At 35.9% G+C, this 21,384-nt stretch overlaps 4 protein-coding genes across 4 annotated transcripts; 2 read left to right on the forward strand and 2 right to left on the reverse strand.

The window, feature by feature from the left end:
- The first annotated feature begins 868 nt into the window (after nucleotides 1–868).
- LOC130711217 (transcription factor VOZ1) lies at nucleotides 869–5,511 on the forward strand. Its single transcript, XM_057560741.1, has 5 exons — nucleotides 869–1,061; nucleotides 1,608–1,865; nucleotides 2,041–2,190; nucleotides 3,886–4,387; nucleotides 4,506–5,511. Exons 2-5 carry the CDS (start codon nucleotides 1,638–1,640, stop codon nucleotides 5,051–5,053), a joined length of 1,428 nt encoding a protein of 475 aa, XP_057416724.1. The 5' UTR covers nucleotides 869–1,061; nucleotides 1,608–1,637; the 3' UTR covers nucleotides 5,054–5,511.
- Nucleotides 5,512–7,393: 1,882 nt separating this feature from the next.
- LOC130715352 (transcription elongation factor 1 homolog) lies at nucleotides 7,394–9,901 on the reverse strand. Its single transcript, XM_057565437.1, has 5 exons — nucleotides 9,746–9,901; nucleotides 8,832–8,954; nucleotides 8,594–8,664; nucleotides 7,825–7,846; nucleotides 7,394–7,680 (listed from the first exon to the last, which is right to left on the reverse strand). Exons 2-5 carry the CDS (start codon nucleotides 8,942–8,944, stop codon nucleotides 7,620–7,622), a joined length of 267 nt encoding a protein of 88 aa, XP_057421420.1. The 5' UTR covers nucleotides 8,945–8,954; nucleotides 9,746–9,901; the 3' UTR covers nucleotides 7,394–7,619.
- Nucleotides 9,902–12,105: 2,204 nt separating this feature from the next.
- On the forward strand, nucleotides 12,106–15,272 carry LOC130714889 (uncharacterized). The gene is made up of 8 exons (XM_057564862.1): nucleotides 12,106–12,384; nucleotides 12,788–12,825; nucleotides 14,058–14,132; nucleotides 14,218–14,301; nucleotides 14,392–14,426; nucleotides 14,639–14,724; nucleotides 14,896–14,961; nucleotides 15,052–15,272. Exons 1-8 carry the CDS (start codon nucleotides 12,318–12,320, stop codon nucleotides 15,084–15,086), a joined length of 486 nt encoding a protein of 161 aa, XP_057420845.1. The 5' UTR covers nucleotides 12,106–12,317; the 3' UTR covers nucleotides 15,087–15,272.
- Nucleotides 15,273–17,210: 1,938 nt separating this feature from the next.
- Nucleotides 17,211–20,313, reverse strand: LOC130713072 (ras-related protein RABA1f-like). The gene is made up of 2 exons (XM_057562874.1): nucleotides 19,867–20,313; nucleotides 17,211–18,070 (listed from the first exon to the last, which is right to left on the reverse strand). The coding sequence occupies exons 1-2, from the start codon at nucleotides 20,085–20,087 to the stop codon at nucleotides 17,638–17,640; spliced, it is 654 nt and encodes a 217-aa protein (XP_057418857.1). The 5' UTR covers nucleotides 20,088–20,313; the 3' UTR covers nucleotides 17,211–17,637.
- Between the last annotated feature and the right edge of the window lie 1,071 nt (nucleotides 20,314–21,384).

Raw genomic sequence — 21,384 nt, forward strand, 5'->3', positions numbered from 1 at the left:
ACACAATCCATAATTTGCTATTCAAGGTACTCTTCACCTAACGTAAACTCAAATATATGGATTCATTCGCATGCCCCGGAGGACCTGAAGTTTCACAATAAATCACATTTAAAGATTTATTAAATTCAATATGTATTTCTATTTGACCAAAAAAAATATACTCCTATTTCTCATTTTATCATATAAGCTAAAGGTTAAGGAGAAGTTTGGTGTCATGATGTCGTTCTTTATATATAGAATTGTAAACGGTGGTAATTCAAATTATATTCCCTATTACAAAAATTTATGTTTTATTTCTTTTACTAAAATTTAAAACATATAAATAATCTAACTTTTAAATAACGATAATAAAATATCAACATTAACAATGAGTTATTTACAAAGAAAATATAAGTAAATAATGCAACCGAGTAGGATCATCATAGGTGATAAAACTCTCTCTACCAAGTATTTAACGCAGTTGCATTTACAAATAATCGAAGCCGAGACTCTGTTTAAGCTAGAAATAACTTTTAAATAAAAATAAAAAGTTGCAGATTTTTTGTTAAAAACATTGATTTTGTTTTGTATTTTCAATATAACATGTTTCCTTTGCAATTAAAAGTTTCTCTTCTACCAATGAGTGGTTAGATCAAGTGGTACATGCTTAATTCCCCTTAAACAAAATCTTGAGTTGTAGTCTTGTGGCTGGAAAAAACCCCGCTGGGAGAGTTAACTCATGAGGATGTTAATGTTCCCGGCTCGAACATGATTGTTTCCGAAGGAGAATACATGTCTCAAACAAAAAAAAAATTCTATGAAAAAATTAAATCAATATTATTATCCAAGACTCCAAATCCATATTCTTGAATGGAATAATAATGTTAGCTTTATTGCCTAAACAGTGAGGAGGCAAGAGAGGGAGAGAAGTCTCCAACACAAAAAAAGCAATTCTCTTTTTCTCCTTCCCATTCATTCCTAATTCCTATATAATCACTTTCCTCTGCTTCTAACTTTCTGGAATTCACACACTCTGGCTTTTCTTTTCTGCTCAAAATTCACTGATCATCACACAATCTGAGGTAACAATCGTTCTTCTCTTGTAACCCCTAAGCAAAATCAACACACCTTTCAATCGATCTGCAGCATTTTTTTTGTTCTGCAAGTTCTTCATACAATTTTGGATTTGGGTTTTTGATTTCTTACTGGAAATTGACTTGGGTCAGCTCGAGTTTTTGCTTTCATTTTCTTCAAGATTGAGGTTCATTTTGATGCTTAACTTTGTGTTTTTCTTTGAATTTGGGGGTTTTGTTGTCAAATGATTTGATGGTTTTGATCTATATTAGGGTTTATTTTTTATCTGGGGTTTGCGTTTTTGGGTTAATTAGTTGAAAATAGGGCGAATCTTTTGAAATAATTTGAATTTGACATGATTCTCAAGTGGGGCTGTTGGATTCTTTGTGTTAAAATTTATGGTCTTTTGGGTGTGTGCATGGGGTGGTGGAATATGCTTTGTGATCATGTTAACTTTACCTGCAAGTTGTGTGCATCTTTTGGGTTCTGTGTGTGTGTGGGGGGGTATTATTTGTGGTGAATTGAATCTCATTTTGTTGTATTGGTGAGTTTAGGGTGTTATAGGAGGAACTTAAGGTCTGGCAATGAAGAAGGTTTCCAAGACAAGCTGCAAGTCTGCATCACACAAGCTCTTTAAGGACAAGGCGAAGAATCGTGTTGATGACCTGCAGCTGGTGTTTCTTGATCTGCAGTTTGCTAGGAAGGAGAGCCGTACGGTTGATGCTGCAGTTCTTGAGGAACAAGTCCATCAGATGCTTCGTGAGTGGAAGAATGAGCTCAATGAGCCTTCGCCTGCTTCTTCTTTGCAGCAAGTAAGATGATATTCCGAGATGTAACTGATTAGTCTTTGTTTGAAATATCTATCATGGGTTCTTGTTTCTTATCTAACCTTTACTTTTCCAATTCTGATGGAGATGTGTGAACTTGAATGGCAATATTAGTGGTAAGGCTGTGATTGTGAACTTTGGTGTTTGTGGGTGATTTTAGGATGGCAGTCTTGGGTCATTCTCCACCGATATCTGTCGGCTTTTGCAGCTCTGTGAGGAGGAAGATGATGCCTCTAGTCCATTAGCTGCACCTAAGCCTGAGCCTGTTGATCAGACTCTTCCAGCTGGGAGCAAGGTCATATTCCAAGGGGTGAGCTTCCTTTTCCTTTTTGGGGGATAACTAATTTATTTTAGCTATAATAATTCTGTGATGTTAGCTGTTTGAGTATTGATTATAAAGTGTTAGCTGTTTGAGTATTGATTGTAAAGTTTCACTATATTTATTAGGAGATGCTTCAGAAATGGTTGATGTCATGTAAAGTAAACTGAAAGACATCATCCTGTGACCTCTTTCTTTCACATGCAGACCAATGTTGACATAGTTCTAATGTTGAGTATGTGAAACAAGGCCTCTCTTCAACAATTGTATTTGGATTGAATAGATTATATATTTCTTTGTGTTTTCCTTGGGTGGGGTGTTAAAGTAGAGGAGGCAAATTCATCATCGGGAGGGGATATAAATGTCCGACATCTTGTCAACCTTGTTGTAGAATATAGAGCACTTTATGATATGTTGATGCGCTTGCACTCAAATTTGTTTTGGTTATCATTAACTGATTAGCATTGTGATTGAATTGTATGCATTGCAATTCGATTCACACAATTTGGTGCTGAGCCTTCTCCCAATTGCTATCGACTGCATGGAGTACATTTACTTGGTGGATTTTGAATTGCTGTGACCATGGTAAAATCACACGAATCTCAATTATTCTGTTCTGTGATTCTGGCTGTACAGATCTTGGAAGGACAGTGTGCCAAACATCTACTGTGTGGTGATGATGGAATGGTTTGGTATGGCCAGAATGTTGTCGGTAGAGAGTTATATGTAGATGGTAGCTGAAGACAGGCTTAGGTGTGTCATGGCTTGTTGCTGGAGGGGGGGGGGGTTGTCCAGTCTCCAGTGGCAATGAGCCTCGAACCTAGGCAAAGGAGCACTATATAAATCCATGTATTTTTTTGGCCAGGATTGGCCATTGGAATGTATTTTTCTTTCTGGGTGACTTAAGGAAATGCTATACAGATCAAAGCATTAAGAAGGGTCTAGATTAAACAATGTTTTATGGTTAGGAATTGAGGTCACTTGATCTAATGTAGCTGACCTCATCTAGTGGAAAAAAGCTTTTGTTGCTGTGGTAGTGTAGTGGAGATAAAACTACAAAAGCAGAGGCAGAAAACTAGTGTCTAAGATGAGAAACTTTCATCTCATTTGCAAGCATATTAGCAGATAAAGGTTGAGACCAGGGGAGGGAAATGGAGAACACACATTCAGTCACTCGTTCTAAGGATGAATTACGAGAGCAGCGTATATTGGTCTAGTCCTGGTTGAACTATCTAATATTTGGTTAATTTTTAGATCCTATTTTTTTTTATAATGTCTAGTATGCAAGCCGACGAAGGGTGAGACCAGGGGGAAGGAAATGGACAAGACACATGTTACTATATTTAATTTTGCCTATAGAGTTAAGCATATATTGGATTAATTCCTGGTTTTCTGGTTAAACTATCAAATCTGGGACAATTAAGACGTAATTATTTTGGTGATGATTGTGTACTGTTTTTGATCCATATGTGTAAGATGATATTATCTCAATTGAACGATTACTTTCTATTGCAACATACATTTGGCAAGTTTTTTTGCTGCCCTTGTTTAATATTCCTCGAGTAATGGAAAACAAGAGAGGACACTCTTATGGTTTAGCCATTCTTTGGAGTTTATGATTGTATTTTTCTCCACATTTTCTCCACCTGTAATTGTAATAAGTTTCCTGATTTAATTGTAAACCAGGGCCAACAGCAACATGATTTTCCATTGGTTAATGAATGCAAGCACTCAACCTCAAGAGCTCAAAATATGGCAGCTAACAAGCCAGATGGACCTGCTTTAGAATATCATCAGTTTGATTTGCATCAGGACTTTGATCACAGCTTTTATACTGGATTTAATGGCTCAGGTTATTGTGAGGAGGATGCTATTCCTCATATATCTAGCTATCTACCCAGTATCTGCCCTCCACCTTCTGCTTTCTTAGGCCCAAAATGTGCACTTTGGGACTGTCCAAGACCTGCACAAGGGTTGGACTGGTGTCAAGATTATTGCAGTAGCTATCATGCTGCTCTAGCTTTGAATGAAGGTCCACCAGGTATGGCCCCAGTTCTACGACCTGGGGGCATTGGTTTGAAGGATAATCTACTTTTTTCTGCTCTTAGTGCAAAGGCACAAGGAAAAGATGTCGGCATCCCAGAATGTGAGGGAGCAGCAACTGCAAAGTCTCCATGGAATGCCCCTGGTAATTTAATCTTTTATATCTTTTCTTCAGTTTACATTTAACTATTTTATATATATCCGCTAAAAGAGCTTACAGGATTTTTCTTTCTTTAATTGATTTGCTTCATGTTTGATTGCAGAACTCTTTGATCTTTCTGTTCTTGAGGGTGAGACTATCAGGGAGTGGCTCTTCTTCGATAAGCCTCGGCGAGCATTTGAGAGTGGAAACAGAAAGCAGAGGTCATTGCCAGATTACAGTGGACGCGGTTGGCATGAATCTAGAAAGCAAGTGATCAATGAATTTGGAGGGCTGAAGAGATCCTACTATATGGATCCACAACCACTGAACCATTTCGAGTGGCACCTTTATGAATATGAGATTAGCAAGTGTGATTTATGTGCCTTGTACCGATTGGAACTGAAGCTCGTTGAGGGAAAGAAGAACTCCAAGGCAAAATTAACAAACGATTCAGTTGCTGATCTGCAGAAGCAGATGGGAAAGCTCTCCGCCGAGTTTCCGCCAGATAACAAAAGGCCTGCTAAAGGCAGAGCCAAAATCAATGCCAGAGTTGCCATGGGTGGTGTCTATTCACACAGAGTGACTCCACTGAACGGAACATATGAGTATGGGTTAGCTTCCCCATATGACTACCTTGTTGACAACTTGGGTGACTACTATGGGACATGATCTACCTTTGAGTTATGGTACAGGATGCTGCATTCAACCTCCTTATAAATTCTCTGCTGGTTTTTTTCTTTTGGGGCCTTCTACTTTCTCTGATTTGTTTTGTCCCCCCTCCTAAGTAACAAGAATCCAAGGTTATTTTTTGCCCTGGCAAGATATTGTGAATATCTCATTCTCACTGGAGTGCAGCACTAGAAGCTGCTGGATGCTGAACTAACTTAGAACTTGCAGCAAATTTTGCTGTATATTATTTATACTAGCCAATTTGATGGATCCTAGAATCTTACTAGCACCATTGTTTAGGCTCAAATTTGCTGTGGTTCAGCTCTGACTCTGTTTTCCATACCATGCTAATTAATGTAAGTCATTTACACTATTTTATGGTATTAGCCGCAGGACATGCCTTCAAAGGTACATAATAGTGGCTGTATAATAAAAATGTTTCAGTCCCCTTTTAGCAATTTTTACAAGTCAAGAAAAAAGAATCTTTGCCAGCAGCTTATTTTTAAATCATTTTACTTGCAATTAAGTAATTAAGTAATAAACATGTGTGTAATTTTTAATTTGTTAAAAATGATGATTATTTTTATTAAAACTAAACATGTGTGATATAGATGTATGTCTTGTTTGGAAGATTTTATTTGTGTTTATTTTATAGTATAATCGCTTATGTAAGTGTCTGTGAAAGCTTATGTAAATAGCTTATGACCTACATAAGTTATTTTGAGTTTATTTTCATATACTATTCAAATTAGTTTATGAATAAGTTTATGCTTGCTTGAAACATATTTTCAGCTTATCTTTATAACTTGATCAAATTAGTTTATGAATAAATGCTTAATTAAGTTGTTTACCCAAACACACTAGCAATGTATATATGCGTAACTCTACTAGGCAAGTAGGCATAACACTTGCCAACCTCTTGCATTAATTTTAAGAACATTCGACAATTTTTTTTTAAAAAAGAACATTCAATTTATTGCAAAACTCATTTGGTTTTATGTTGTATTCGCACTTGCTCCCTTGTGTAGCTTCCGTGTTAACATGTCTTGATGTGTGTGTGTGACGCGGAACTGAACACATACTTACACTACTTGGCTCACATTATCCGTAACATAGCACTAACTCATTCCTCCTAATTAAGTCATTAGCATTAAGACTCACATGCAATGTTGTTAAACAAGAGAGTTTACGTAAACTCATCTTATACCCATAAGCTCAACCTTCATGCAAAAACAGTATTTCAAAAAATCCCTGCAATGATGAAAAACACTAATGCAGTTAATAACACACTAAGAAAAATCACTCCTTCAGTGATTATAAGTTCATAGCCGAAAAATTACACAACTTCATAAGGTGAAAACGTCAAATACGGCATGCCATATCTTCAAACGAGTAAATAGCTAACTACTTTATATGCTTTTGATTATAAATTCATAATTTGAACCAAGAAAAGTGTATACAAGTTAAAGATTAAAAATCATTTCAAAAAAAAAAACACCAAGTATAAGATATTATAAATGTCGGAGAATACCAGATATTTGAGTTTTTAGCATTAACACGATTAAATCTCTTTTTTTTCCTAGCCGATTCTTCCCTTCCTTCTCTTCTCACTCCCCGGGTTTAGCTCCCGACTGGAGGGAGAGGGGCAAGGCATTAGGGATAGCTGCATTCGTCTCCAGTAATGGATGGATAAGGTGGTAGTGCCGGAGTAGCCGTAATGGGAGAACTTTTAGCTTGAGTGGAGGACGTTGATAGACGATTTGGTCTACTACCTCGGCTTGATCTATTGGGAATGGAATTCTTATTTTTTAATTCAAAATCAAGAGCTTTCGAATTTGTAAAACAATTTTAGCATTAACTTAACATGTCAGGGTCACTTTTGTGAAATGTAATAGAAAAGAAGATAAGACATGGGGGACAAAGGAATTCGCAACGAATGTAGTATTGCAAAGTGTGTCATGTCGCGAAATATGGTCAATTAGGCAAAAATTAGTTTTTCCCCCATTTCTTGTTGAACTCATGAAATCCGTAGTAAATGCACAAGTTCACCCCACTTATAAAAAAGCCAGTTTACATGCTATGTTACTTAATTTGGTCGCCTAAAACCTTAGTAGAGTAAGCTTGACAACCATGCTTACATAAGCCACAAATGAGACTCACTTCGGCATCTGAATAAATGTGGACTATCTTCAAATTATTATAGCTAATTTACCTAGTAAAAGATTAATTGGTTGCAAAATTAGTTTTATCCCCGTTCTTCACTCAGCATGGCTGAGTGAACAAAATTCACCAAGGTACACGTCTCCTGGTGAGTTGCGAAGAAAAAAGATCCAAGAGCCATTCATCTCAACACATACTGCAATGATATAAACTAAAATGTTGCTTCCTATCATAGTAGGCTTCATCTAAATAGACGCAATTGTTCTCATGCATGGTTAAGGGTCTATATAGGGACTAAGCTCCTAGTCCCACTAGATCTCTTACAACATAGGAACTGGTAATTACAGGCTGGAGAAAATGTAAAACTGGACAGTTCACTATTACACCAAGTGGATTCTCAGAATCTCTAAGCACCATCATCATCTGGGTTGTTCACTCGTTCACATTCGTCAATCCATTCACTGTATCTGCATCATTGCAATTAAGTTACTTTAGTAGTTGTGGGGTGTGTAAGAGAGAGAGAGAGAGAGAGAGAGAGAGAGAGAGAGAGAGAGAGAGAGAGAGAGAGAGAGAGGTGAAGGAGGAGATTTCAACATTGTGATTGAACTTACATGTCTATTGCCTCCGACAAAGCTGCAATGTGGGGAAAAAAATACAAATCATTAGTTAAATCAATAATGCATATATTCCTAGCAGATATATAAAATAGTGAACATCTTGCTTTCAAGATCTGTTTAATCAATGGTTATTCATTCGGTGCTGCTACAAGGTTTATGCCTTGGAGTGTTCTAGTTACAGTGGCTCTCTAGTTACAATGATAAAACGGCTCTCTAGCCATTTCACTATGTACTATCCTACAGTGTTTTCAGGGTCAGCTCACCACCACCTCTCCACATTGTGATCAGGATGGATAACAATTATTTTAATACTGTAATAATATAGAAGAAACACCATTTTTCCAACCAAAATACTAAGTATTTACTTTTCATCATCTTCTGAAGGCCACAGAGAAGATATGAATTTATTGCCAATGCACCCGATCGGCCCAAAAATGATTATATGGTTAAGTCTTTAGAATAAATCTGCTTTAATTTTTTCCCCTTTTTTCAAAATGGTATAAGAATGAGACCAACGGTCTACTACACAAGACTAATGCATATAATGATAACTACATAGCAAAGTAAAATTAAAAGGCATCATGATGACAAACAAGTCTCAAGAGATCATCATCACTATCAAGTTGCCTCATATACACATGAACAAAATATTTGAAGTATATGCCAAGTTAGCTATTTCCCATTTCCATATATAAGGCGTGAAAATTAGAGACACTAGTACCTACCCTATGACGATTAAAACTAACAGTCCATGAAAACAAACCTGTGATGGTAGTGCTAAAGCTCTCTTGACAGATCCCACAAGAAGCTTCCCCTATCAAGTTCTTCATGTCTCTGTCAAAAGAATCCCAGAACAAACATTATTCATCTCTAACATGAAAAATGGAAGAATTCTTGAGTGCTTTCGGAGAAAAGGCTTAACTTAATGCCTTTAGATGCAATGCGAAAAAACAAAATGCTAATGCTACATCCTTTTTACGTGTAGTTAAGAAATTGCTTACATGCGGCACTCAACACTGCTGCCATGATTGCAGAAAGGGCAGCTAAACACAGTGTCAAGCTTATCCATTCGTTTCTTTGGAGCTGGCTTTGCTTTTGCCTTCCTCTTTCCCATAGCTCAAATCCTGATTTTCAAATATTCAAAAGCACACAAAATATCAGTACAAATGTAAAAACAGAAAACTTGTACAGAAATATTTCATAATCAACATGCTAATTGAAGTTCTCAATCAGTACAGAGAATAATACTAATGGCTATTCAAACCAGTGTTGTCAAATCGCGATCGCGGACCATCGCGGTGAGCCAAAAATCCACTATTTCGCCCTCTATTTAAAGGCGTCGCGATTAGCCAAAAATCCGCTACGCTATAGCGGCGTAGCCGCTATTTGATAACACTGATTCAAACCCAAGATTCCAATGCATATCAAACACATCAATTTTCCTAGAACTGGAAACAGAATATTTTTCAGAATCAATTGAACAAAGCAATAGCCTGTGCACAACAAGAAAATCCTTTTTTTTTTGAAAATTGTATAAACAAAAAAGGTTGAATGATCTCTATTTCTTGTTCCAAAATTACTCAAGAATGGGAAAAAAAAACCTTTCACACATTACACATCAATCCTTAGAATACACATGATGAACTGATAATTCAAATTCCCAAGAACAATTATTTCTTGTTTCTCAATTAATCATGAATTGAAGTGGAAAAAATTAACAGCATCAACAAGGGGAAAAAGATTATGCAACACAAAAAAGTTTCAACTTTCTATCATTCTTTGTATCAATTCGATTCCTAATCCCTAACTTTCTTAGAAAAAAATTGGTAACAGAATGAAATCAAAGGAAACCCTAGCGAAGCGATCCGAAAAAAAAAGAAGGTAAAATAAAGAAGGAAATTGCATCTGCACTGACCAATGATTCGGAGTGAGGAACCAGTGAAGAAACCCTAACCAAGAACTCGATGGAGAGAAGATGGCGAATTGAGAACGAGCAAAAGAAAAGATGGATTTTTATACTCACCTTTCTCTTGTCCAACGGGTAACAAGGATTAAATATGTCCCACAAAATAAATTTCTTTCAAATATATCCTCAAATTAAAAAAAAATACACATGTTTAAACTTCTCACGCCAATTAAGTGATGACTTCACATGGTTAACTCAAGTGATAAGAGTTAGATCGTTAGGGGATATAAAAGTTGAGTAAGATGAATGGTGAAAGTTTCACGGTTCGAACTCTGATGAGGGACTAATATACTAACGTTACGTAATAGTGTAATACATATAAAGGTTCTGGTACTTTACGGTTTGAGCCTTCGGTAAAATTTCAAAAAATGGTTGGAAGAATTTAATGTTTCAAATTAAAACCGTGAAACGTTTGCCAAAGTTGCCGGTCAATTATCAGTAGTTAGAACCGTCAAAAAAATCTGTCCGAACTTGTCGGTGAAATTACTGATGGAAATAGTCATCATAGGCACCATTGAAAACTTTCCCACCAATGGTTTCATGTGAAAAAACTTTTTCCCACGTGCGCTCCCCGCTAATTATCGGTACATTACTTTATAAAAAATGCGGCTATGCAATAACAATGGTTTAGCCTTCGGTAATGCACGAAAGTACCGACGGTTACCGAGCCGTCAGATATTTCATGTTTTCTTGTAGTGGGAGGGATCTAGGTTTGGTAGCTCCATATTTTTATTTGACAAAATTTGTGCTTGACACGGTGAGAAGAGGAAGATAATTGAGGATCTGAATTTGACAACTCCCATTATTGGCGGCAAAGGTGAGACCTTTTTGAACATGTGTATGCTAATTTCAATCCAAAACACTAAAAACGGAAGGAATAAACTGGTGAGGAAGAAAGGAATAACATAAAAAAATTATGAGAAGCAATCCCACTTCTAATGTTGAAGTTGTTTTGGTCTTTCTTCCTTCCTAAACCCAAACCCAACCCAAGGTTATCACTTACACCAAGTTAAGAAGCAAAAGCAATATCCATGAATTCTTCCTGGACCAGGACAACCAACTCTCTCAAGAACAAATCAAAATTAAATTTAAACTTAACTCATCACTCTTTAGTGTTTCTTGTACAAAGATTAAGAATACAAAAATTACTTGCTTGGATTAACAGAAAAAGAAGAAGAATATTAAAATATGGAAGTTGAGATTTCTGATGTTTGTGGTTGAGGGAAGAAGTGTAGTGGTGAGTGGTGATGGAGGAGGAGGAATAGTGGTGGTTGAGGGAGATGAAGGAAGAAGAAGTAAAAGGGCGAGAGAAAAAAAATAAGACAAGAAGAAAATGACATTTCTACTACAAATGAATTAGCCTAAGCATAAAGTTCGCACGACACAACATAAAAGTTTATATTTCACTCCTCGAAGAAGAAATCATTGGCCTGGTGGAGGTTTAGGTGCATATCGAAGAAGGTTGACGATGAAGTGGGGTTCTTGAGGTTTGTGGCTCCTTTTGTGGTGGTGTGTAGAAGGATTCCATGTGGATTGGAAGTTGAAGGTTCGAGCCGCGAGTAAGTGAAAGTTATGGTTCATGGCTGAATTGTGTACTAAGCGTCCTACGTTGCATGGGGTAAGATCTGCTTGGTGCCAGAGGCGGTCGCCATGGTGGTTCACTGGGTCTGTCTCAGTAGTTGTAGTGATGGCTGTGTTTCTATGCAGGTCTGTCATTTCTGTTGGCTTCTAGTGTAGAATGACACAGAATATGGGTTGACTTCCTTTGGAGCAATGCACATTCGTGTGTGATGCGTTGAAAGGGATCAAGGTCTTATGTTTAGGTTGGGTTTTAGAAGGTTTTGTGCTAATTATGAAGAGATACGATGTTTTATTTATTTAGTTAAAGATTAGTTATAGTGGGGGAGGTGGGTGGGAAGGGTGAGAGATAGAAGTGGGGGAGCAAGGTAAGGGGAAGTGTGGGGGAAGAGTGTGTAGTGAATGAGTGAGGGGAGTGAGAGGGAAGGGTGAGGGAGAAGATATGGGAGATAGTGAAACATATGTAAGACCAAATTGAATGAAGAAAGATCGGATGATTATAATAAATTACCACATAACATGCTTAGTAACGTGCTATTATGTCACTTAACATGCCACATCAATAATTTTGTTAACATTCATTAATGTTTTGGGAGTCAGGGACCAACACGATCGACATTGCCCAACGAATTTATTCGTTCAAGGACGAAATTGTGATCATCCAAAATTTTCTAAGGTCTAATTTGTCAATTCAATTTAAGTAAGAAAAAGCCAAACTCTCCAATTGATGACACAAACTTGTTCTCTCTCACTCCCAAGTTGAAAAACATCAGAGTATTAAACTAGGGTTTTCCATAAACTGAAAGGGATTTGGAAGAAAACAAGTGCATCTCAATTGGTCCTCATTCCTTCTGGGTTCTCAAATTCAATCCCACAAAGTGTTCACAACACTGCTATTATCCACGTAAACTGCTGAAAATCGAAGCAGCTTGCAGTTTCCACCATGGGAAGGGGAAAATTCAAGGCCAAACCCACCGGTCGCCGTCAGTTTTCTACCCCGGAGGATATGCGTAAACCCCTTTTGATTTTTCTGCTTCATTCTCGATTTGCGTTATTGGTGTGATGAATTAACATTGAAATGACTAGTTTTTTTTTGTGTAAAAATCTTATTTTTAGGTTAACCAGTGATTGCCATTGATTTTTGGCTTGTGGGTATTAGGGGTTGTTTATATCTCTCTGATTAGATCTGAATTGATTGCAAGTCTGAAGCTTTTTGGAGATATTCTTGTTTGAATTTAATTCTACTTACTGTTTATAGCAAAGCTTTAATTGTTAGATTTGTACTCACAAAATGGGTGTGTGAGTGATGGCTTTAATGAGTAGAAAAGTGAATGAAATTTTATATTTTTTTCAATGACATGAGTTTGAAAAGCTGTTCTGATGAGAGCTTGGTGTTTCTTTTAATGACTGCAGTTGCTGGTACCTCCACGCGTCCGAGGACTTTTAAACAGGTTTTCTTCTCCCTCCCACTTCTAACCTTTCTCCAATTTTCTGTTTGTCTTTCATTCACATGTACACACTGGAGTGAGTGATCATCTACACATAGGAGATGTTTGCAAAATAATTTTTACTCTTTGTTAGTAGAACATGAATAGATTTAATTTCATTATAAAAGAAAATTTATTACATCAATGGTTAAGTGTATAATTTGTTTCCATAAATGCAGTACTATTCAATGTTAGTTCCCGTTGAATCATTAGTTAAATTTGTGTGTCAGATTTTTTAGAATTGAGTGAATTTGATCTAACAATGGAAAATGAACCTAGAACTCACCTTTGGCATGTGTCAATCATATTAATATTGCCATGTCCCCTACCTCTCTTCTTCTTCCTCTTCTCTCTCTTTGTAAAATTTCTGGTAGCGAAAAGCCCAAAACAACCATGAACACAATAATCACATGTAAACCATCATCATTCCTTCACCATTCTTGTTTCTTTCAAAAGTAGAGCAACCTCTTGGCTGCTTCCTTTTAGTTTATGTTGGTGAAGGACCTAGCGTCATTGACGAGTTACTGAATAAAAGATTCTATAATTTGATCAGTTAAGATCTTAATAGGTACTGATTTAAATTTTAGATACCATAGCTGAGCCTGGCATTGGGTAGTGTGGAATATGCAGGAATGGACATCTGCGGGTGGCCCATATTCGAGTGGTCTCCACTAAACGGATCTAGGATAGACTCTGATACCATAATAAAATTTGGGAGACTTAACTCTATCCCAAAAGCTAACTCAATAGGTGAGGATTTCCTTCTTATATGTAAGGGCTAGTCAATGTGAGACTTCTCAATGTGGACATTTTGCTAGGTCATCAATTATTGGATACTGTATAAAGGCAGGAATTAAATTTACTTATATATAAAAAAGTGAGCCAAAATTTCATGGAGTCCAGATTCCATTGGTGATATAATTATAAGACTAAAAATACATTTCAACTTTTTGCATCTATGGAATATTTATGAGAGGATCCGTGTACTTTAATATAAACTAGAAGATCGTAATCCTTAAAATTCTAGCTTTTTCTATCTTAAAATATTAAGAAAAATGTGGTTTAATAATTTTGCTGTTGGATTGAAAACTGCCCACCTGCAGTGTATATTTAGGAATTGCAGGGTATCCCATTCTATAGATGTTTTACAAATGAATATTATTTAACATGGAGATTTTCTTTATGACCTTTCTAAGAAAGAAGTTGAGGATGAAAAGGAGGTATCTGAAGAAGAAGCAACTTCTGGGGATGAATCTGAAGAAGAAACTACCGTGAGTACATTACATTCAATTACTGATATAGGGTTTTGCTCCCCCCCTTTTTATGTTGTGTTTTATTTGTTTCTTTGGTCTGCAGAAGACAAAAGGTACTCAAGGGGTTATTGAGATCGAAAATCCTAACTTAGTAAAGCCAAAGAGCTTGAAAGCTAGAGATGTTGATGTGAGTTCATCTTTCCATTTTTGGTCCTTGGACATCTTTGTAGTAATTACATCATGTGAAAAGAATAATGATAATTCCTTTCCCATGCAGTTAGAGAAAACAACTGAGCTTTCCAGGCGTGAAAGGTATACTTCCTTCCATATGCTTGTTGCGTATAAGGATAAAGGATAATCACACTTGAAAAGGAGTGTTGTTTATTGTCAATGATAAAGGAGCGCATTACGCTCTTTTTCTGCTTCTTATTCCTTCAGTTTTAATTTGACAAAATATTGAAGCTAAAACTTCTGCATTGATGGACTTTTTCTGATATCTTAATTTCTTTTCCTCCCGTCTTCAGAGAGGAGATAGAGAAACAGAGAGCTCATGAGCGCTATATGAGGCTGCAAGAGCAAGGAAAAACGGAACAATCCAAGAAAGATTTAGGTACTAGTGGCTCTTGAATAATGTCTCTAGTTAAAGGTTTACCAGAATAAAATATGCTTTACCAGAATAACAGAAAATAAACAAAAACAAACAGGCTCTTGATACATCACTAGTCTTCGATGTGGGGATTTCATTTCCTGATGATTAATGTTCTATTTTCTTGTCCTGCAGAGCGTTTAGCTCTTATCCGTCAACAAAGGGCAGAAGCTGCTAAAAAGCGTGACGAAGAGAAAGCGGGTAACTTTAAATGCTTGGCTGCTTTGCTTACTCTTTTCTGATACCCCAAAATTAAAAACTTGAAACTGATAACTAAACCATTTATTTCAGCTAAAGAACAGAAGAAGTCTGAAGCGCGCAAGTAAATCTCATGGAGGACGTAATGTGGCCGATTTTCACTCCATTTTAATCTCATGTGCATGTAGCTTTATATTGGATATTACATTCCATATTGGTAACATGTAATGCAATTATTTCCTTATCATGTGGACTGAAATCTTGATAATATATGCTTTACCCTTCAAATCTAGCTATGGGAAAGAGTTTCGGTATGTGTGCTCCTTGTCATCCTCCATCTGCTTTATCTTTTGATGCTTATAATTAATTTTGTTCATTAATGTTCATGCATAATTAAGGCTGAAACTTTTGCCTGCCAGAGGCTGAAGTTATTAATATTTCTTTCTCCTTCACGCCCAGCATTCATGTTGCTTTCTTCATGAGCATTATATAGCAACTGGGCAAGCTATTAAGAAAGCCTTAAAAACAGCTCATAACATACCTGAAATAGATAGTGGTTAGAGTTTGAATGAAGTTTGTGCAGCTGTGGCCTGGTGTGCATTTGGTCCTGTGGCAAATATACAGGGGAAAAATGTTTTTTTTTTCTGCTTGTTCCATGGAGTACTTAAACTATAAGTGAATTATTGAACCAGTTTAAGTAATTGATATTCAATGACTAATTTGGTAAAAATTAATTAATTTTTCATTTTATTTTTAGTTATCAAATTTATCAAGATAATAATATGAATGATGAGTTTCTTGCAGATAATTTAGTGGCTATTCAACGTAAAGTTCAAAACAGATGATAAGGTTGTTGCCATTATAATGGATGGCGACTTGCAAGTAATACTAGCGGTGAACAAGGGCTGGTTTGGTTTGGTTTTAGGTGAAAATAATGATCGAACCAATCCAGCTTGTTACGAGGTGAGCACAGACTTGTTATGTTCAGTTTGGTTTGGTTTGAGTAAACAAAATTCCAAATCCAAACCAAATCAATCTGATGATGAACGAGTTTGTCCAGTTTATCGGGTCCAAACATTTACATAGCAAAGAACGATGAGTGAAGACAAAGACTACATTGAGCTGAAAAAGATAGAAACAAATCAATTAACACCTGAGTGAAGTGAATCATGAAAAATAGTGAGGGAGGGGCAATAGTGAAGAAGGGGAATGTGACTTACCAAGTGTAAACAACAAATGCCTCAATGAGGAGCATGCATGCAGTGGAGGGCGAGGGCTAGTGATGAACAATGAGGAATCCAAAACCAAACCTTGAAATAATGATGAGGATGAACGATGATGAATGATGAACAATGATGATAATGAACAGTGAGGAACAACGATGGTGATGAACAATTAGGAACCCTAGACCAAACCAAGCGGAGACCGACGAGTGGTGAAGGAGGCGATGTGTACGAAGGCGGTTACTAATTTGGGATGACTAGGGTTTGTGGTGAACGAATGAGAGTTAAGCGGAAAGAGAAACGTCTCGATGTGTGGGGGCAGGTAGGGTTAACTCTCACTTAGCTCCCAAGTCTCACTCACATGTTCAATTTCACTACACCTAGTTTTTATAATAGTTACATATGTTCGGTTTGATTCAATAGGCGATCGGTTTTTTAAACCTTCAAATCATGATCCGAACCAATCAACATTGGGTTGGCATTTGTTTGGTCCAAGTTGGACCATAATAGTGAAAAACCATGAACCAACTTGATTGGTTTGGTTTGTGGGTCGATCAATCCGATAAACACCCCTAAGTAATACAACTCTATGGCTATTATTTTCTCTCCTTCTAATCCTTGCCGTTCATGAAAGATTTTTTTTAAGATTTATTCCCAATAACTATGAATTGTAAACAAACTTGACTATATAAGGGCTTATTTGTATATACAAGCCTCAGCCAACAAACTTATATGGGCTTTGTTGATAACCCTAGAACAAAATTTAAAGCGTTCCTATTAAATATTGAGTATCAAGTCTCTCCTAGTAATTAGTTTGTCAGGATAAAGTTTCCTATAAGTTAAATCAATTATGATAATCAACATATATGAAGCTAGATATTCTCTAAAAGCAAAGAACAGTATATTTAAGTTTTTAGTATTTTCTTCATTATGAAAGGAAGAAAAAGACTACACATGCAAAGAACCATAAAAAAGAATATGCTTTGTCAAACTGCAGGCATGGACGAGAAATAAAAGTATCACAAAATCTGAAAAAATATCAAAATAAGTAATTTCAAAATCAGATAAATGAATAACTTAAAACAACACAAAATGTTGGAAACTCAAATGAGAGTCAGAGTCCAACATTGGATGTAAATGAAAGTGTTGTTATAAGCAAAAGGACTCATACATCCAATGTGCCTTAAGGTTATGGGTGAAAGATGTAGTACCCGGTTCACTAGTGTGATTGGCTCTTTGCCAAATGTGTATGGAGATCTCTCTAACCCTCTCTCACAAGCCAACACAAAAATAAGGATTATGCAAAATGAGAATGCATAATTCTCACAAACCAAAGCAAAAAAAAAATTATAGTTTGATGCTATCTAAACAATCATCTTCATGCTGTCAGCTCATTCTCTACATGGTATAAACAAGACATAGATAAAGTAAGAATACAGGGACTTTTACTACATACTCAAGAAGAACAACATCCACTTTTCTTCACAGCTGATACATCATCACGGGACCCAACATTAATTGTCTGTCCTTTTGGTAAAGCAGCTGGATCATCACCAATCTCAAGGGCCTTCTTGCTCACAACGCGATAGATCTGGGTCAACACTTCTGTGAAGGCGTTTTCCACATTCAACGATTCAAGGGCAGATGTTTCCATGAAAAATGTGTTCTCTCGTTCAGCAAAAGCCGTAGAATCTTCAGTGGAAACCGCTCGCAAATGACGCAGATCCGCTTTGTTCCCTACGAGCATCACAACAATGTTGGTATCTGTGTGATCTCTCAGCTCTTTCAGCCATCTCTCCACATTTTCGAATGTTACATGGCGGGTAACATCATAGACTAGTAAAGCGCCAACAGCTCCTCGATAATATGCACTTGTTATTGCTCGGTACCTATCATGAAGCAAAGGAAACTGAGATATCTCACATGAAAAGGTTAATAGAATACAACATGGCAAATCATTATTGACACAAAAGGCATAATTAAGTAATGCCACTTGTTTGGGATTAACGAACCAACACGACTGCTTAAATTGTTATGGACACATTATTCTAACATATAACTATTTGCCAACCAAACTAGGAAGTTAATCTATATCGAATAACAAATGTAATATACCAGACCAGTAAACTATAAGTTAACTAGGAAGTTAGACACATTATTTTCAATTTCATTTTATCTATAGCTTCTTGTACAATTTTTCCTTTATGGTTAACCTTCCTTAAGCAATAAGTTTATCTTTGTTCATATATTTCTTGCCTTCAAGACCTGTCTGATAAAATCAATGTGCTCGAAAAGATAGCAGCTAGTTAGGTAAGAAAACATTAATGACTCGAAGAGGGTCATGATTTTCAATGTATGTTTATTAAAGCAGAACAGTAAGTAACTATTGAAGGTGTCATTTTGGAAATAAAGCAACATTTTCAAACTCACCGGATCTTTGAAAACTTATGCTAGCACCAAAGCTAACACAGAAATTATCAAAATGACACAAACAAGCAGATACATTTGAAATGCAGTTAAACTAGCATTGAAGATATATTCAAGCGGCATATAAGTCAAACCAAATTAGAGAAAATATAAGCCTGGCCTACAGTTTGCACCGAATTATTGTTTCATTTGAAGGAAAAGAATTGAGGAGCAGTCCAATGACTACTTCTATAAGGACTATAACTATTTAGGCACCGAATTACTACTTCAAATATTCATGAGTTAATGTCCCTTACCTAATTACAACAACTGTATAACCATCATGCTATAAGAACATTAACATGTTGACTCATCAACCTTAAAAGCTATGGATAAAAGTCTTAACATTTTGTCAATGGCATGTCATCCATTGAATTTATTCCCCAAAGTTTCTCATGAATTCAACCCACATATAAACACACACATATTACCTCTGACATTACAAAGAAAAGCAAGCTCGTCAAACAGAAAGAAAATGAGGTTTTAAAGGATGTAATATAAGTTCCAACTTCAGTGTAGAAAAAAAGGAAAAGAAAAGAAAATATGGGAGCAAGTTCTCCTTTGGCCATTTTGAAGGGAAATTGGACGATCGACCATTTTCGAAATGAAGCATGACTTATGGATGCACTATAACAACAGCTAGATATGCATTAAAAGAAGGCTCAAATGAGGACATAATGGGAATCAATTGACCCCAATAACTAGCTTAAGGAGAAGAATTACCATAATATAAAAGTACTTCAACCATATAATCAAATGATGTTAGATCCTAATAGGTTTCACTGCCACAAAAAATTAACCAAATATATATGGTCAAACACTTTTTTCCAAGTTTCTATTTCATATAGAGGAAACAAATTCTGAATTTATTTAAAGTGGTCTACCATGCAATTTTTAGCATAACTGGTAATTTCCACAATTGAATTCTGAAAACAATTATCAAATTGACTTTCTTTTTCACCATCTTATCATAGTAAACTTCAGAAATTGGTAACCTTTGAGAAACTAGCCAGATGATGTCTTCATAAAGATTAAAAAACCATATACCTCATTTTCTAATCATCATCATGAAGGGCACCAGAAAAACCAAAAGCAACTTAAAGCATTAAACAACAACATATAACAAACCTCATCTACCTTCATCATTTCCAAATTCAAATTCATCCATTCATACAAATAATAATAATAATAATCAAAGAATGCAGATTAAAATTTGAACCTTTCTTGACCAGCAGTATCCCAAATTTGAGCCTTGACAACCTTATCATCAACCCTAATGCTTCTGGTGGCAAATTCAACCCCAATGGTGGACTTGGATTCAAGGCTGAACTCATTCTTGGTGAACCTTGAAAGAAGATTGGATTTTCCCACACCTGAGTCCCCAATCAACACCACCTTGAACAGATAATCGTAATCATCATCAGCTCTGTACGCCCCCATTCACAAACCCTTACTTTTTGAAAATTTATTTTCTATCAAATGGGGGAGAGAAAACTAGTGGGGTCGAGGAAAGTTTTGACTTTGATTCTGGTTTTGTGTTTTTGAATGGGTGGTAACAATGTCAAATCAAATGGGTCGGTGAGAATGGAAAGAAATAAAGCATGTTTTTGTTTTGTGCTAGGTTGGTTGTTTTGTTTTGGGAAAACAGAAACTGAGAAATCTAGATCTAGATTTAGAAGAATGTTAAAAAAAGGGCAACTTTATTTAACAAACAAACAACAAATGAGAAAGGTAATTAATTGAGACAACAAATGCTGAAAATGTGGGGGATTTTGTTGTTGGCATATTGTGGTAATTCCATGGCTCATGTCTTAAATATACCCTTTCTCCATTTTTACAATTTTGGTGTGTGTCATGTTTGTAAGATTTGCATTTCAAAAAAAAATGTTTGTAAGATTTGAATTAATGTTATAGGTTCGTTTTGTGTGAGGTGTAAATTTACATAGTAAAATGATTTGTAATTATCTTAGATATTCATCAAACATTCAGAGAGAGAAAGAAAGAAAATAGAGGGAGGTGTTGTACCTGATTTTCATCTCCCCTCGATAATCAATTCGACCCTACACGAGTACAGTAAATGTTTTCACAAATTTTTTTGAAAGTAAATGTTTTTACAAAATTCAAAATGCAGTATTTGTCTAATTTTTAATAGAATTTAATGGTAATGCGTGTAAACATTTTTTACACGGACATTCAATGATTGGTTGTCAAATCAGAAAATATGCTTTTAATTTAATTAAAATAAAAATATCATAAATGCATTTGAATATGTGCATTTAGTTATTGGTCATCTGTGTAAAAATAATTTACACTGACAATGCACAACCATTAAACTCTTTTTTATATACCACAAAAATAAAAATATGGAACATAAAGAAATTATACATACCACACTTTTAGTGAAGTATTGTAAAAATTTCTCAGGGTAATTTTTAAAATGAAGAGATTATGGTAGTGGAGGCATGGATTCCCCAATTTAAATTTCACTTATGAATTGGTATAAGGAGAATTATAATGTAACCTCACTTTTCTATTAAAACATGAAACATATTAACTTAGAACATGTTGGTAAATTTTTTAAATGATAGTCCAAGTGTTAAGAGTTGTGGAACATAGGAGTTGGAAATGGGAAGGTCCATGGATCAATCCCTAAAAGGTGTGATTTATCTTTCCGGTGATTTGTGAGAGCGGTTCCTTGGATCGATGCTATTCATTTATTTGAGGCCCCTGCCATGTC

Source organism: Lotus japonicus, chromosome 4, assembly GCF_012489685.1.
Source record: "Lotus japonicus ecotype B-129 chromosome 4, LjGifu_v1.2".
Lineage (NCBI taxonomy): Eukaryota > Viridiplantae > Streptophyta > Magnoliopsida > Fabales > Fabaceae > Lotus > Lotus japonicus.